The following is an 18,653-nucleotide window of genomic DNA, read 5'->3' on the forward strand; positions in this document are numbered from 1 at the left end:
AGGCAAGCAAATACCTGGGACCTAAACCATGCACAGATTGGTGGGACAGCTTAACGCATATGTGGAAGCTCATCAGGAACCAGTCGGAACTGCAGATTGCAGGAGTGATCTGCACAAAGGGGGCATCATGCATCAGCATTTAAAGGGTAATCTTGTAGTCAAAAGGTGTTGTATCAATCATGGGGCAAGCATTCAAAGTCACAGATGTGAAGAAACCTTAATTGAAATAGAACTGCAACCTCGGATCACACATTCATCCTACGTGCCACTGAAAGCACCAACTCAAATATTAATATCTGATGTATTTCCTCTTTAGATTGCATCATTGAAGAGATGCTGACAGACTGCCCAATGGCCTTTCAGTAAAGACAAGTTATTGCTAATCTCCTATATAAAGGAAGATACATCTTTCAAACACTGCCAAAAAGCATTCTCACAAACTACATCTTAAACCTTTTTGAAGCGCTTGGAAAAAATGCAGTGTGTGGGGGGGAGGGGGAAGGGAAGGTAACAAAATAGGGCTGACCAAACGAGTGCATCTCTAATTCACTAAACCAGCCCAGCAATCGCTAACCCACACACCCGACTGTGGCAACCCAAGGCTGCCAGAGTGAATTACACAGTACACGTGTGTTCCACGACCAAAGCCAATCATTAATTCGTTTTACGTCTTCAACAGAGACAGGCCTGAGAAAATGCACAAATCTGATCACTGAACAAGGCACTTGCCCATAAATTCCTTTCGCATATATGTTGGGCATGCATGTAAGCACAAACAAAGGCAAATTTACAAACATATCCAGGATACCTATTCGTATACACTGCTGCTAGCTTAGATGTAAATACAAATGTAAATATAGTTTACCACAACATTCACTTCGATGAGTACATCAGACCACTTTGAAGGGATTTGATAATATACCAAAATACCATTGCTCCATACAGCTGAAGTCCGACATAAAAATACTGTGTTTTGTTCATTCTTAACACACAATGGAACAAATGTGTGAAAGGTGGATATCATAAAAGGAAAACTTCCTCAAAGGTAAGAAATTCCGGATGAACAAATGCCACCCAAAGGCAACTCCTACCTCAATGAACAATTTATAAAATTCTCAAACAAACACAGGACCTGATGTTAATGTGATGAACTTTAAGTGGATGTTATATGTTAAGAGCTGTGCTTCAGAATTAATTGAAATGCACTGTATGGCTACCATTGGGAGAACCCATATATAAATAACAGTTTTGAAACTCTGATATTCACTGTTCTGACACAAGACAATCGGACTTCTGAACCGGTGCTTAGGGAGACCATGATCTGCTGCCTTACCAAAGTCTCAGGAGACCCAGAGGAAGTGCCATTCCTTCTACCTTTCTAATGTCTCTATAGGCCCAACAGGGATGAGGCATGTGATTAATACTCCAGTGGCCAAATTCTCTGGAGATTTGTGGCCAACAGGGGGTCTACCCTGTGTGGTGGCCATAACTAATAGAGTCCTCGCCAGCACAAAGCCAGCTTGCTATTTTCTCAACAGCAGAAAGCATGACACACAGGTTGAGGGATGGAGGGAAGGTCTATAATGTGGTATGGGAAGATGGCAGACATTAATTATCCTTTTCAATTGAGGTGAGGAACGTTACCAAGGGTAATGGGGGAGCATGGTAGGATACCCTGTGCTTTTCTTTTTTAGATATTTGGGTGGGGCAGAGTTGGGTAGTGTGAGACGGCAAACAGGTAAAAATGTTCACTGCCTCCAGGAGGTGTGGAAATGTGGCCTGGAACCAGGTATTTTTGCCTAATGGCTTTCAAGTGAAGGAAGAGGAAGACTGCCAGAGGTGGAGAGGATGGCAGGATGGCAAGAAAAAGATTTTTGAGATGTTTAGTGTCGGAGGAGGACTATTCAGGGACTCTCTGTGAGTGAAGGAGGGGCATATGTTGCACCAGTGTCCCATGACTCCTATCCTACGAGTTGTTCAACAAGATATGTTTTTCACATCAGAGTTCCAAGTGACACCACAGTGAACATAAAAATGTGTGCAATCACGCCCGCATGAGGGCATGTTGTAGAATACCTATCAGGTGTCAGTCAAAATTGTGACTCCAGAACATTATGGATGCTTGATTGAATGACGCGGGAATGGAAATGCTGGGGTACACAGTGATTATACGTTACATTTAAATTTTGCGCATGCTGTCTGTTTGCTATTCAAAACAAACGAAAAATGTAACTGCTATGGCATGCTCCTCATTGGGGGGACGGGGCATAGGTGATTATATGAAGCTGTAAATTAAGCTGTTGTTGAAATCAATAAAAGAATTATATTGTTTCTAATATTTTCTATACGTGTGCTGACGTTACATTTTAACACACATATTTTGATTTTAAAAAAGTCTCTTAACATGAATGTTTTGCCGTCCAATACTCATCAGAAGAGTTTATCTACTCACTTTTGCCAAGGTGGTTCCTATCATGTTTTCTCATCAATCCAGGCAGCCTAATATGTTATGAGGTGCCGACTGCTTACACTTGTAAAGCAAGGATTGGTTACTCTGTGGGTCACACATGCAATCTAGTTCTTAAAATGCAACGTAAGATACTGGCAAAGTAAAATGCCAAAATGCTGATAACTAGAAGAATGGCACGCAGTCAGAATGGCCTCATGTGAATCAGATGTAGTATAACAAATCGCATAATTCAGTTTACCGTACATACGTCACCAGAGTAAGCTCAGCAATGTGGCCAAACAGTCTTTCCAGCATACCTTAAATGCATGAGCACAATTGAACAATGGCACCCATAGGTATCATTTCGAGGCACGGGGGAGGGTTGGGCAGGGGGTTTGAAATTAGGAAAAAGATGCAGTTTGGAATGTTATCAGTCTAATCGTCAGTGTAAAGATTTTGTAATTAACTATCAGTTAAGGCCTCAGGTAGTGTTAGTTTTTCAGGTAGATTCTCAGGATGGCGAACATTAGGATATGCTCAGTCAATATTAGAGGGCTGAATGATCATAGGAAGCGTCAAAATCTAGTCCAGTTTTTAAAATATAATAGATTGGATGTTTTATGCCTTCAAGAAACACACCTCCCATGGGCTAAAAGGAACCTCATGTATGTGAGTGGCTATGAGTTAGTGGTCTGTTCAACACAATCCTCGATAAATAGGGGAGTAGCAGTCTTGGTTAGAACATCATTGGGAGGAGTTAGAAGGACCAAAGCGGATAGTAATGGGAGATGGGTTTTAGCGGAGTTGGAAAAGGGCTTTACATTATGTGTAGTGTATGGATCTAATAATGACGATCCCGAGATTTATGATTTTTTAGAAATAGAGTTAGCCACTTGGTTAACTCCTATAATTCTTTGTGGTGACCTAAATATCTCAGCAGATTGGGATCCGAATGCAGTTTATTCTGGACGAAAGCCCAGAGTTTATAGGGCAGTCTCATCTCTTATAAGGTCGCATGGGCTATTAGATGTATGGCGGATGAAGGAGCCTAAAGATCCAGGATATACATATTTTTCAAATCCACATCAGAGATATACTAAGTTGGATTACTTTTTTGTATCAGATTCAGAAAGAAGTAGAGTAGCAATATCTAAATTTCCAAAGCTATTATCGGATCACAATCCTTTGGTCTTAATATATAAATTGGAGAGATCAGAAAGGGCATGCACTAGGTGGCCGTTTGAAAGGAGGTTATTGCTAGATAAAAGATTTGTAGATCATATTAAGAAATGGGTCGGGGAGTTCTTTTCTGCTAATAGATACAGCGCCTCACGAAATACTGTTTGGGAGACGTTTAAGGCAGCCCTAAGAGGTGAATTAATAAGTTGTGCCGCAAGATTGAGAAGAGAAGACAGGAGTGAGGTGGAAAGATTAATGAGGGAATTATCAGGGGCAGAGGACCAACATACCTCTGATATAGTACAAGGCAGAGAGAGTATGGAGAGCCAAAGGAAATTGTTAGTAGTTAAAGCTGATTTACAGAAGCTAGTTACGCTTAGGGCAGTAAGCGAATATCAAACCTCAAGGCTTCAACGCTATGAAACCGGCGAACAAGCTGGTAGAATTTTGGCACTACAAATTAAGCAGGAAAGAGTTAAACATAATATCACTAAGATAGAAGATAATGGGATAGAGTATACAGAAGCTAAAGATATCCTCCAGGTGTTTAAGAATTTCTATCAAGGCCTCTATACTGAAGAAAATATAGGAGGTTATCGAGCGCAAGAGTATGTTGATAATGGTCCTCGGCTTGCTGATACAGCCAGGGAAGAGTTAGAATGGGATATTAGCGAGACTGAGATTGTAACAGCTTTGCAGGAACTACCCATGGGCAAGGCTTCGGGGCCTGACGGGATCCCGTTGGAGGTATATAAATCTATCGCGTCTGAGATTATTCCGCTCTTGATTGATTTATTTAATGGTATAGTGTGTACAGGGGTGGTCTCAGATTCATGGAGGGAAACAAATATAGTGGTCTTTCACAAGAAGGGCAAACCTAGGGAGAAACCGGGTTCTTATCGCCCTATATCATTGATTAATGTGGACACTAAACTCTATTCAAAAATTTTGGCTAAAAGGTTGGGCAGGGTCATTGGTTGCCTGGTCTCCCCGTGGCAACATGGGTTTGTACCAGGACGTGGCACCACGGACCATATCAGGAGGGCACTAACACTGTTTGATGCCCTGTCCACTGTGGGAGACGAGATGGCCATGATCCTGCTCGACGCTGAGAAGGCCTTCGATCGAGTGGTCTGGAATTTTCTCTGGGGGATTTTAGTAGGAAGAGGATTCGGAGAGAAATTTATAAGAGCACTCACCGCAATGTATGATAATCCAGTTGCTCGAGTTGTGGTTATGGGTCAGATCTCTGATATTATAACAATAAATCGCGGTACGCGTCAAGGATGTCCCTGTTCCCCAATTCTCCTTGCTCTATATATTGACCCGTATATTCGAAAGATTTTCGGCTGTCCAAGAATTAGTTCTGTGATATGCGAGGGGCATGAAACTAAGATTTTGGCATACGCGGATGATCTGGCTGTGATCACGACTGATCCACACCAGGCATTTCCTGAGTTGGTACAAATGGCAAAGGACTTTGGTGATTGTTCAGGTTATTTATTAAATGAATCCAAAACACAAATAATATGTACCCAAAATATCATTAAAACAGATGAAAGATTTGTTGAATCTGCGATCTATTTAGGGGTCAGAATTAATGCTTCACCAGCCAAGATTATAGTTGAGAACTTTGGCCTACTGAGTAAATCTATAGAAACAGATTTAAAAAGAATCGATGCTCTACACCTTTCATTGATAGGAAGGGTCAATGTGTTAAAAATGACAATGTTTCCCAAGGTTCTTTATCTTTTTAGAGCCATACCTCTCTTAATAGAGGAAAAAATTATTAAAAATCTGGAATCCATTTTTATAAAATTTGTATGGCAGTATGGGAGAGTAAGGCGCTCTACCAATCTTATGTCTCTGCCTAGGGATAGGGGCGGCTTGGCATTACCGAATTTGAGGCTGTATCATTGGTCATGTTTACTGTTACATATGTCCATCCTTTTTCGGTCAGAGCCACAACCTACCCAGGGAATTTATGGTAGCCAGACACTTCCCTCAATCTACGAGCTTCTAGTCGGGAGAAAAGCAGTTGGTCTTTTAATGCGGGAAGTTGACCGAAGATATTACAGGAAGGCTCGTTTTAAGATATTGGAAGGTGTATGGGGGGTCTGGAGGGCTATTTCAAAGTTTTGTGGAATCCCTAAGGTAAATCGATATCTTCATCTATATAATTCTAGACTATTTCCTAAGATGGTAGCAGATAGGAATTTGCAGGTATGGGAAGAGCTAGGAATTAAGACACTAGGCGATATAATGAGGGGAGGTCAGATTTTGGGATTTGAGGCCCTACAACTCAGAGTTGGTATCTCCCTAAAACACTGGTTATTGTATATTAGATTGACTTGTTGGCTGAAGGCTGTAAGACCAAGGATCTTATTGGCAGATGAATTTCCTATTATCGACCAGTTGGTTAAAGGGAGCGAGAAGATCAAGGTTTTTTATACTCTATTATGTGGAGAAATACAAGATGATATGGAAAAAACAGAATCTGCTCTGGCTATAAAACTGGGAACTCCGGATATAGATTTAGATCTTGCCCTTCTTTTAAATAAGAAAATATTTCGCTCCACTAATTTGAGGGCACAGCATTACAAAACGTTGTTTAATTTATATCATACGCCCGCAAAGTTATATGCCTGGGGCATAAGGGAAGACAATACATGTCCTAGATGTAAGGTAGGCCAGGCAGATCTGTTTCATATGTTTTTTGAGTGTGGGTCCTTGGTTGGAATTCAGAGGGAGATAGAAAAATTCTGGGAGGGGCTGTTAGGGAAAAAAATCCTTTTGTCATCTACTTTAATGATTTTGGGTATCGACAATAGATTAAAATTAGGAAAAACGGAGGAGGCCTTCGTGTTTATGTCTGTTGCTGTACTTCGGATATTAATTTCCGCAGGCTGGAAAGATACCGGAGCCCCCTCATTTCAAATGTGGCTTTCTAGATTATTAGGTATGCATAATATAGAGATCGCTTTGTACGCACAGAAAGGGAAGAAAGTAGGGAACTTTGGGGAAAGTATTTGGGCTCCCATCACAAAGTGGAGGGAGGACAGAAATTCAGAGGAGGAGTGAAGGTAGAGGTTTTTTTTTTTTTGTTTTTTTGTTATTGTGTTAATGGGACCTCTGCTCCTTCTCTCGATATAGTGTTCCTGAATAGATAAAGTACCTGTGTTATTTATGTATGTTTTAAATTGGAAGTTCGAATCTTTACGCTGACATTTTGATTCAATGTGATATTATTATGTACATACTGCAAATAAAAAAAGGAAAAAAAAGAGCACTTAATGCAATCTCTGAAAACTTTAAGATTAAATATGTATTTTATCCAATATGTTTAAAAAACATATAAAAAAAAAACACTCATCGATACATAACAACTAGTGCGCAGTGTCCCCAGTGAATTAAAGAACCACCACAACAATACACTTAACAAGTGAACTTGTGTTCCTTCTTAAAAAACAACTGTAATAATAAAGGAGTGTTTTGGTTTTCTTTGGGCCAAATGTTATAGAGTGTTTTTTGTTAATTACGTCAATTGTATTTCGACCCAGAAGGCTAGCCGGGTCTCATCAGGACAAAAGCTGTGTGGGGAGCATCTGAAAAAAAATGACTAAATAAACTGAGGATGTGGAGGGGTGGTCTGATAACGAGTACTGGAAGGGTGTAACTAATACTACCTTGCATCCGAGGTAATGGAAAGGTACGCATAAGTCTCACTAGTGAAAGAATATAAGTATTACCGTGAAGAAAGGAGAGTAACTTACAAACAAACACTCTATAACATTTGGAAACAAATTGGATAAAGGACTTATTTAATCTAAAGGTGGTCAGAGATTGCACTAAGTGCTGTAGGTTATCCAACCTGTTATATGTTTATTTATGCCTCAAAATGATGCCTATGGGCGCCATTGTTCAATTGTAAATTTATTCCACCGCCCCCTGGGCTTATGGGTATCTCTTGTTTCATAAAATGTGTTAGATGCGTGAGCAAGCAGGAGATTTTGCACTCACAGTATGGTACTGCTGCAAAATGACGCCTTTTATGAAGGTGTGCAGTCTGGGAAAGATATTGGTGGGGAGCCTTGCAGAAGATCTGAAACTCGCTTTACTAGACATAGCTATAGATATGAATCATTATTCAATGGCACTTCTATGGCACGTCTTGCTCATCGCAAAAAGTAATATTGCTAAGATGTGGTACAATGTAGAGCCCTCACCCCTATAAATGTGGTGAAAAGTGTTAGATCACTGCATGACTTTAGAGGTTTTTGCATAGAGAGCAAAGGATGTCCCCAAAAATACACCAAAATGTGGGGGGACTGTTGTTCATATAGGAGAATTCTTGCTAAATCCACAAACCTCAAATTAAATCATAACATTTTGTTTCTCGTGGGATGGGTATAATACAGATTAATCCTCTAGACAGAACAGCCTGACTGTAATGTATTGTCTGATGAAAACTGTAAGAAAGTAAAACTAATTCAATATTTTCTATGCCCTCATACTACTGCTTTATTAGGAATTTGCCATTATTTGAGTGTGACTGGCATGCACTGGTATCATTACTTTTGAATTATGATTTCTTTTTTATATTAACTGTAAGAGTACATTAATCCTAACATATTTGCTACGTTTCATGCTTTCTGAAGCTAAGAAGCCATTTTATTTAGTGTCATTCATTTCCAAATTTTCTGCATCTTGCAGTAAGAGTAGTCTCATTTTTAAAACTTGCACTGCAGGACCTGAATTTGAGAAAACTGACGAGTCAGCACTTCTTTGTATTAATGTATCTTGTTCTCAAGGACTTCTCACTTTAGTCAGTTGCCCTTAAAGTAACAGTATCAACCACGTTGTATTCCTGCTTCGATTCACCTGCACTGAGAAAAGGTGTATCAAATGCAACGGGAATGTACATATCTTAGCATTACACGCGCCAACACAAATTTTAGCAACTACCCAGCAATTTACGATTATGGGTTTTTGCTTGCATGACGGCTTATTTTTGCATTAAACGCATGTTAGACTTTTAGGTCTCCGAAGAGTTGTTTTATTTACAACAGTTTTGTACTAAGATGTGTGTGTATGCCATTGCAATTATCTGAACCTGTTTATAAAAATGTTTCATAAAAAAAGTTGATTACTAAATCCGACCAAGTTGTATTTATTCTCAGGAGTGCTAGTAGAACAAAACTGAGTTCCTGTTTCATGTAAATTTATGTCTCCTGGATAGGATGAGTCCGTAATAAAGGTATCGGGCTTGAGTCCGCTTTAAGTATGTAGACTTGTTCGGGGGAATATACAATTGATCTTTAATTAGTATAGGGTAGCTTCTTCACTCAATAGGAAGCATATGCTTTCAGTAAAAGGTAGTAAACAGCAGCATGCTGGTGATCTCAGCCTATGTATGGAAGATGGGAAGGGACTAGTAGAGTGCGACGGGGTGATCTTATGGCACACTAGAAACACAGGGTGTCGGTACCCAAGGAAGAATGCTGGTGTGTCAAGTATTGGGGGTCTGGAGACTGAAAAAACTGTATAAATAGCACAGGGTCTAGAGTTGTTCCTTTGTCTTGAAACAACTTTATTTTTCCACAAAATACACACTTCATTACAGAAGATAACAGGAAAAACAAGGAGATTGGTTTCCAGTGCTCCACCTGGGAAACCCCTTGATGCCATCTGTAAACACTTAGGGGTCTATTAGGATGGCGGGCGGATGGCCGCCGCCGGACCGGCGGCGGGCATCCCCCCGCGATTGCAACCCTGAAAACCACTGGTCGCATTAGCATGGCGGTGACGACCGCGGCGGTGAGAATCTCCGCCCGCCACTTTTCCGCCGGTACCAGTCTGCGCGCATGCCTAGCGGGCAGAACTGGACCGTTAAAATGATGCTGGTGCAGGGCCAGGCTCCGCCGGCATGATTATGATGCCGGCAGTAGCCAGCCTTTCTGCGGCGGTGGAACCGCCATGGAAAGGCATGCGGAGAATGTCTCCGGGGGCCCATTGCGGGCCCCCAATGTGTTGGGGGAGGTGTGTGGGTGCACTGGGGGGGTACCCATGGTACCCCCACATGATCCTGTACCTGGTGGCAGGCACTGTGCAGTGCCTGCCATGCAGTGCAGTGACATGCATGACATGCTCCTTTTCACACCGCGGCGGTGCTGCTGGCAGCAGCAACTGCCACAGTGGTAATCGCCAGAATCCGACCGTCGCGGTTGAATTTCGACTGCGGAGCATCGTAATTGGAACGGCAGTAATGCCGCGGTCCTTGCGGGCGGTCTTTTACCGCTACCATGACGGCTGGGGAGATTTTCTGACCACCATCCTAATAGGCCCCTTGCTGTGGAGTTGGCTGTGCTTGTTGGTGCCATTTTGCAGACTTGGGCTGCAAGTACTATGAAAACGTTGCTGTTTTTATCCGGATTTACCCTGAATTATAAGCTTGAGTGGGTACATAGGTCGCACTGATCTCTTTGTGGTTGAACATGCTTTCTCCAGCCTGCCTTTGAAGTCCATAAGCCTTTTTGCGCATTGCAGTTAGGCTGCTGCACAGCCGCATTCAGGAAATAAACCGCAATTGAGGGTCTTGCTGTCACGTGCATCACCTGCAGAATCATTATCTATTGGCAGATTAGTAATTATAGTGAAAGAATCACACTCAGACAAAGAAAAATCCATTTTATGTAGCACAATGTCTTTTGGTTGTCCACTCAGATACAAATAGTGTAGAACCACTGCTGCCCCATTTTCCTAAGAGAAAAAGTTGCTGGTGCTCAGCTATGACCTAAATTCACTCTTAACAAAGAGATGGGGGATATTAGAATTTCAAAATTTCCAGCTCATGAGAGGGGATGGATCGCTAGACACCTCCCATGTGCTAGGCTAGCCAGGCCCTCTGCAGCTTTTCAGCACAGCAGTCTCAGCGTCAGCTCCTGAGGTGTGGGGAAAGTAATGCTGAGCATTGTGGCACATGTGATTTTTTTCCTCACATCATTTTGAAATGTGTAAGCAACAAAAGTTGTGGCTGTGAGGCTGCTGCCCAGCAGAGGAAATAAAGTTAAAGAGTATGACATTGGTGACCTTATCACCCGGCCAATCGAAGGAAGAGGAAGGATGGCTGACCCGTTCTGGAACACTGCTGTATTACAGTAGCCATCATGCCAATTTCAGAGGTGTAATGAAGGCCATCACTGATGTCTTTTCACCACAGTGACTGAAATGTGGTTGCAATTGTTTCCTATTAGAGCCCCAAAGTAGAAGCATAGGCAAGGAGAGGCTGTTCATTGATGTTGACCTTATTTCCAGGTCTAGGAAAGAAGGGGAAGAAGGCCAAGACTCAAGACTAGGTCTATGTACCAGAAGCCCCTACCTTTTGAACAAAGGGTTCAAATTCCAGGGTTAGAAAGCACAGAACATAAAACAATACCATACAACAGAATAGTTGTTTGGCATGCTTCTGCCGACACCACTGCAACACAGCTCCCCGGTGGTTACTGAATCAGGGGTGTCGATCCAAGGAGCTGGATTGGTGATGCAGACAAGGACTTAAGGTAATGGATCAGAATATGCTAGTTGGCACTACAGCATGTTTGCTCCTTTCCCGTATTCACCCTCTCAGACTTAAGAAAATTCAAGAGTGGCCCTGTCTTAAAGTATTTTGAAGTAACATATTTCTGCTATGAAGTCTCTGAAGAATGTTCAACTGCATGCACTGATTCAAGAGGCACAATAACATATTCTCTAATAGGCCAATATGAAAGTCAGTAAAGGCTGTGGTTAATCTGGAAGGGTATATATTCTACACATAAGGGCTAAAAGTACTCCCACCCTTGGCAAAGATATACACAATTTGAGACAAACAAAAGGGTAGAGTAATATGGGCGTATAGTTCTTAAACTATGGAGTTTATTGCCTAGCCATTCAATCTTTACCAAAATCGATTTGCTCTTTCTAAATACCCCTGTACCAAATACTAACACTCTGATGGCTAAATGTGAAAACAGTCAAGCAGGGATAGCAGAACAAACTCTAGAAAATGAGGGAGTAAAAGGTAGCCCTAGAAGTGAGATAATATAAAATAGGAAAGGCAAGGCGTGGAGGGGGAGTAACAATGGCATGAACTCTTAAGGCCTTGTTGAAACAACAGAGGGGAGGCTTTAAGCAATAAACAATCTATACTTAGAAAAACACAGTAAAGCGAGAGGGGCAAAATATCTTGTGGTAGCCTCGTTTCTGATGCCCAAGGTGGTCGTAGGACCGTCCTACGACCACCTTGGGCATCAGAAACGAGGCTACCACGCCATCCCAAAAGGCTCGCCACGCACCGATTGGAGCGGTACTAGTTTAGCTTTTTTAGGCCACTCCATTGCGAAAGTGATAGATTAATTCACACTTTCTTAGGGCAGACTTGACTAGGTACATACACATAAATGTGAGACCCTGTCATACACCCTCACGATTGTAGATAGTTTGCACCACACTGGTCCTGATGAATTGCCGCTGGATCCTCCTGACCATTAGGCGAGAAACATGTTGACCATCTGAGCTGAGCGTTGTTAGTCCTTGACTTAATGAGTCCAGACTACCGCCATTCACACTGTTTTTAAATAGGGTGGTTTACTGACCTAATAAATTACGCTATTCAGACTAATCAACCCTTTTTAATACACCCATCAACATCTACACCTATCTGGCCCTTACTTGCCCTCATCTTACGGCAAGGAACAAAAGATCTCTGATAAAGAGCCCCTTTCAGGGTGCCCGTTGGGTATTGCAGCGCCGACCCGACGAGGAGCAAAACCCAGATGATGAAGCATGACACCTAGCTTGCTGGGTGTGTGAGGGTTTTAGTTCCACCCTTGTGGGTCCCCCACTCCCTTTTCATTTTTTGACATCATTTTTCACTTTATCTCCACCCGGGGTAGATTGTGTACTTCACAGAATCACCCCTGACCAGGAGGAACAGCATACTCTTTCTTTGTATGTCATTCAATACTCACTCAGAAAAGAGCAAGGAAAAGGCAAGAATTGATAGAAGCAGTCTCAGATGGACTATGCCAATGCCCTTTACGCTGGTATCCCTGGGTACCTGCTGAAGAAGCTGTAGGTGGTTCAAAACACGGTAGCCAGACTTCTATTAGGCATCTCGGCTAGGAACAGTGTCCGTCAAAAACTGCGTTTTCTCCACTGGCTCCCCATGGTGGATAGAGTTAAATTTAAATTATTGACTTTGCCCACCGTGCTCTTCATGGTTGTGGTCCTCTTTACCATTCAGAGGCGTCTCTCTTTTTATGTTCCCGCACGCCCCCTGCAGTCTTCGTCCCTTTGTAATGCTCAGGTCCCTCGTTTCAAGTTTCAGAGAATAGGGGGCAGCTCTTTGACAGGAAAGCGGTGGCTGCCTGGAACGCACGTCCTCTTGCCCTGCGTACCATCCAGGACCCAGTTGCATTCAAGAGGAAACTGAAGACATATCTATTCTCTTGAAAACACACCGTCCTTACCCCGCTGGGCACCGAGTCGGGATACTCATGAGTAGCTGTACGCGTTATAAACTCATATAACATATCAGAACAGATGTGGTGGAGATTAATGAAACATGGCCTGCAGACTCAGACTCATTGGGGCGCTTGGATCCACAGAATAAGGCAGCAAATGGCATATCCATGGCCATCAGTTCAGAAGTACCTGCAGCATAAAGTATCATAAATTCTCAAAAGATGATGGGGAATTCATTGACCATCATCTAAAAGTCCTCTGAAAGTACAGGTTTCTATGATGGACAAAAACAAACCCCAAAATTCGCTAGGGTCTGAAATACATGCAGTGATACAGAACTCGCATACAGATGGAGAAGAGTATTGTGGGATCAAAAAACCAGAGGAAATGAACGAGAAATTGCAATGCTTTTTGGGGGCAAGTAGAAGAAATTGAATATTTCATAAGTGGGAGATGCCAGAAACTAGGCACAGACCCAGTTTTCAGTGGCAATAAACAAAACAAATTCAGCAACGAAAGACACAGCAAGTGGCTCTAGAGAGCAGGTCTAGGTGAAATAATCTGTATTTCCTGGGAATGTCCAAGAATAAACTGGAAGGAAATTCAACTACCTGCATGACTGAAATAATATTACAAGTTTAAGTTACTCCATGTTTCAAGAGGGATTTATCTATAACGTCAGCTCAAAGAGTTCGATTTAATCCACCAAAGCATAATGCATGACTCCTTACAGTGTTGGTAAATTTCAGGATTATGGTGTCAGAGACAGAATTCAGAGCAAGGCTATGCAAAAGAAAAAGTTCTCCATTAATAATGAACTTGACATTAGTAATTTTGCAAATATATATTTAGACATTTCTAAAGGACGATGGGAATGCAAGGAGATAATTAGATCCTTTCAAGATAAGGGTGCTCAAGCAAACCTAATCCAATAAAGCAAATAAATTCAAAGTTTTAGTAAATTGCAAGTTCACAAAATGTTTATGTGCAGCAGAAGCCTGAGGACATCTCATAATCTTAAGCCGTGACAATGTTTGAAGAGAGAAGGAAAGAGTGTGGAGAGGATTCGGCGGGGTGGAGGTGGGCGAGGTGGTCATGATCTGGGCATGGTAAAGAAGCTCTATATAGTTGCAATTGTTGTGAGTTCCCTGTAGGGTCCACTGTAGTCCTCCCCTATGTTAGCCTAACTGTCGGTTGTAGGCTGCTTTTTCTATGCACACGGTTCAAAGTTACACATTTGTTTTGGTGCCACATTATTATTTTAGAAATAGGCTGCACATGTTTTTTGTTATTGAGCTCTTCTGCTGGGATTCAGTTTGTACAAGGTTGAACAACACTGTGCCATGTTTTTCTTTGAGGTCGGTCAATAACACACCTAACACATAGGCATAACCAAGAGACCCAGCTGCTTTTTTTTTCTAAAACAGCAGTTGTAATCATATAAACAGAGACCTGCCATTTTTGAAAATAGAGAGGCGAACTTCTCACACAGGAAGGACCATGGAACGAGCTTGCAAGCCTTGTGCAATCTGAGAAGCAGACCATCTAACAGCAAATGCCAGGTATGGGGCCCGGCTCTAACCCGAGAGATCTGTGATATACCATTTGTGCTCAGGTAGTTAGGTTAGGCTTAGGCAAATACATAATTCGCCATGGTAGGGCTTACCATTGTGTATAATCTGTTGATAATGCTAATCACGTTACTAAGTTGTATACGTTTCCTCATTGCAGCACAGTTGCTTCATGATAGAGCACAATAGTAAAAAAAAAATATTGTAAACTTTCCTCATGTCTCTCAGTTGTTAATTATGGACATGTATGAGTGAGAGAACAAAAGGGTATGACCTGTTACTGAGGCTCCCTGAGGGGACTAGAATGCTGTGTTCTGGGGTGCCAGGTTACTTGTTACTCTGGGAAGGTTAGGAGGGCAAGCAAGGAACAATGAGCTAGTCAGGGTTCGAGCCCATAGATACATACCGACGTTCTGTGATCCCAGGCATAGTTCTGTTTCTAAAACAGAATCCCTGCAACACAACTAGAAGATACCAACATAGATGAATGCGTCCAAGAAGTAACACAAAGTAGTCTCCCATGAACCTTCTATAGTACGCACCACAAACTGTATTATATTTTAAGGTAGAAAAGGTAACTCGAATCAGACATCAAACCAAAACGTGACAGGAGGTCATGTTCCATTCCAGTTTAAGCTCTATTTTAACAGATTTCGAACTTCCATTTCCCAAAACTCATCTGGGCCATGTATGCACCAGATTCTTCCTGAACCATTGCTCACCCGTAGTCCTAACTTCTAGATTAAGCCACCATTCATTGCTGTCAATATTCTGAGAATGATTGCGACTCATCCCAAAATGAGCCAAGCTTCTGATATAAATGACCTTAACCAATGTAATGATTCTGGCTGGGAGCCAGTGCAAAGTCTGCCACGTTGCTGATCTCCAATCAGATTTCTCAATAAAGCCACCTCTTGCTTTACAGGACAGCCAAATCTTAAAATAATTTTTGGATGCAGGACCATAGTAGCCTAAGGACCAACCTCTCGCTAAGTGTTTGGAGATACAGTGGAAAAAAAAAATCCAAATGTGTGCAGAAATAAATCACAAAACAGGTTTAGGGGTTTTATTAGTGAAATGTATAAGTTAAAAAAAACAAAGTTAAGGGGCTAGGGAAGAATTAAGAGCACACCACCCATAAGAGGTGGTGGTGGGACAAATCTGAATGTAGGAGGGTCTAAGGCAGGTGCACAGAGGTAACTTTTAAAGGAAAGACAAGGTTATTCCGACTTTTCAGTAAGCTCTATGGTGTTGATCATGACAAGCCTCACCCACTGCTCATTTTAGTGTCCTTGAATCGAACCCTGCCGAATGTACTAACTAAATGCTGACATTTTTTATTAACTTTTTGGTGATTTGTGACTTGATTTAAAAGGAACTATATTGCAGTTTGTGGCATCATCTACCAAAATCAGCACAAGCAGTTGGTTTTGGTAGATGTAAAGGCTTTGTGGTATATGGACCAATACTGACTGGCAATATTTTACATCATGATGGCATTAGGATCACACCCATGCTGTTGCCCATCACTGGCCACCATGGCTTGGCTGTATTTCTCATTTTAATGGGAAAAACAACTGCCAACACCGTCTGGGTTATGCTATGGCAGTGGAGGGTTGGAGGACGGAAAGAGGGCTCAAATCTGCTGGATCCTCCATTGAACTGTTTGAACGTATAATGCATGCAAAGATATTCAGTTTTGCGATAGTCCATTTCACTTTCAGAATTACATTTGCACGAAGGAACGTTGTAACCTATGTAATACATTTATAGAGCATTACAAAGGTTTCTCCCCTATAATAAATCCTATGGGGACCTTTGATTAACACTTCTATAGACTTTCAGCCCTGCTTCAAATACCACTGCTGAATACATTTATAATTCAAATGGCACTAAGCTGGGATCATTTCAAATGTGCATGATCCTCTGAAGTGTGGAACACGGATGCCTTTGTTACAAAGCACCCTCTATCCTAGGCGTCCACACACAAAGTGCTCCACACCCTATTATTCACATTAGCATACGTGTTTTAGTTCTCAACTTGAAGCTAAAGCCTTTTTTTGCTTCTAGAAGATAGAGCCAATCAAATTTAAAAGGAAACAAAGCTGAGATACAAAGTGGCTCATTCTCAAACTTTCTGCGGCAGTAACTTAGATGCTATATATTTTTTAAAAACTCTAAATCCAACTCATGGCTTTGAAATTCTACATGCATTTCAGGTGCTCAGGCATTAAAGGTTCAGCAGTTGGGTTGGGAACATGGTTGTTCACAAGAGAGGAAAAAGAGCATGAGCACCGGTCAGTGGGAATGTTGTGTACAATCACAAAGTGGTAACTATGTGAGTACTCACAAATATTCCAATGGCTTTTCTTATTGTATAGGCACACATCAAGTTAGTGTATCAATGATCAAAGTTTGCAATTTGTGTTTATGAAACAGCCCCAAACCTTCCTATGTATTCAGGGGCAAAGAGAAAAGCATTTCTTCGTAATAGATTTTTTTCCAAAAGCTGAAAATAATTAAAAGGTGCAAAGGCTCATTTTTGCCATAATGCATTGGAATGTGCCCATAGTGGACAATTTAAAAGGGTAAGTAGATGGTAGTAGGAGTAGGTCTGGAAATCTGTAGTATGTGTAGATTTACAAAGTATTCTTGGGTCTGTAAAATCTGAAAACATAAGGAAATCTATACATAAAGAGGAGGAAAATCTTGGGTCCCTATATTTCTTTTTTTTAAATAGACTCAGAGTAGCGCTGTGTCACAACAGCAAAAAAACAGAGCATTTGAATGTCAGAGTTTTAAATGTACTCTTAAAATGCTTAAAATCTGATTTCAGCAAGGTCCTTAAAAATTATGTGCCATGCACACTAAACAGGACAATTTTAAAATAATGTTAAGCATGTTTCCTGATCAACACAGCAATCATTTACCTCGTCTTCTGTGATGTTCCCTTGTTTTTCCTTGATCTTGTTAGCTATGGATTTGGACAATTCTACCATTTCCTTAGCCTGGAGAATAATAATATTGAGACTGTATGAGTTCTAGCAAACTAAAACAGAAAAGTAGATCAAAGAAGGTATGTCAGAGACTGAGAAATGTGTACAATGTACCTTGTCCATCAGCTTGCTGAGGTCTTCAAAAGCCTGAAAAACAAAAAAGCATCATTTGATAGTTTCTGGTAGTCTTCATTTATTAATGTATTTTTGTTCAGTTGTATATGGACAATAAAAACTGCAAAAAGCATTTTTTTTAGTTTCTGACTTAAAATCCTTCATTGTACATCACTAACTCGTGCATGTGCAAATGTTAATGTATTTTTGCTTTTTTAAAGATACCTAGCATCTACAGGGTAATAAAAGAGGTTAGTGGGTAACAACCTTACAGGGCAATGAATGCAAGCCTATTAATTCACTACACTCCATCTCACCTCTCTTTGCACATTGTTTGTGCTCAAAGCCACCTTTGCTTATGGCAGGTTAAACTCACAACCTTCTGAAGAGGGTCTACCTTATCAGCATTCTGTAAGCCTCGCTAGTCCAATCCTAAAAACACTAAAGAGTCAGAAAGCACCAGTACAGTACATTTTGTGACAGAAACACATCAAGTGAGGTAAATTAGGTTTCAGGTTTTGGAACTGATAATATAAATTAGCTTGTTAAGTAGACTATAAACACATCTTATCCCACGGGAAGAACATTAGACACTTCATATCCTCATTGATTAAATAACAGACTTGAGTGTAACTGTTTTCAATGGCCAGTTGAACAATGAGGCAAGAAGAAAGAGTGGAGAAAATGCAGGACAATGAAGTCTCGTTCTAACAAGGGTAATTTAAATTAGCCTTAAACAGAAGTATTAGTGAGAGCTTTAATTAGACAGCATTCTCAGATTGTTACAGAGTAGCCTGACTCAAGTATTGAAAGTATTTTAGTGTAGTTATGTTCCTGAAT

General features: G+C 41.2%; 1 protein-coding gene across 1 annotated transcript in view; it reads right to left on the bottom strand.

The window, feature by feature from the left end:
* VPS36 (vacuolar protein sorting 36 homolog) overlaps nt 1–18,653 on the bottom strand; it is a 195,061-nt gene that overhangs the window by 57,356 nt on the left and 119,052 nt on the right. The window contains exons 7-8 of the mRNA XM_085621780.1: nt 17,814–17,846; nt 17,634–17,711 (exon numbers count right to left, since the gene is read on the bottom strand). Coding sequence (XP_085477906.1) covers nt 17,634–17,711; nt 17,814–17,846 — 111 coding nt within the window. The remainder of the gene's footprint in view (nt 1–17,633; nt 17,712–17,813; nt 17,847–18,653) is intronic.

The sequence above is a fragment of the Triturus cristatus genome, chromosome 8, assembly GCF_964204655.1.
Source record: "Triturus cristatus chromosome 8, aTriCri1.1, whole genome shotgun sequence".
Lineage (NCBI taxonomy): Eukaryota > Metazoa > Chordata > Amphibia > Caudata > Salamandridae > Triturus > Triturus cristatus.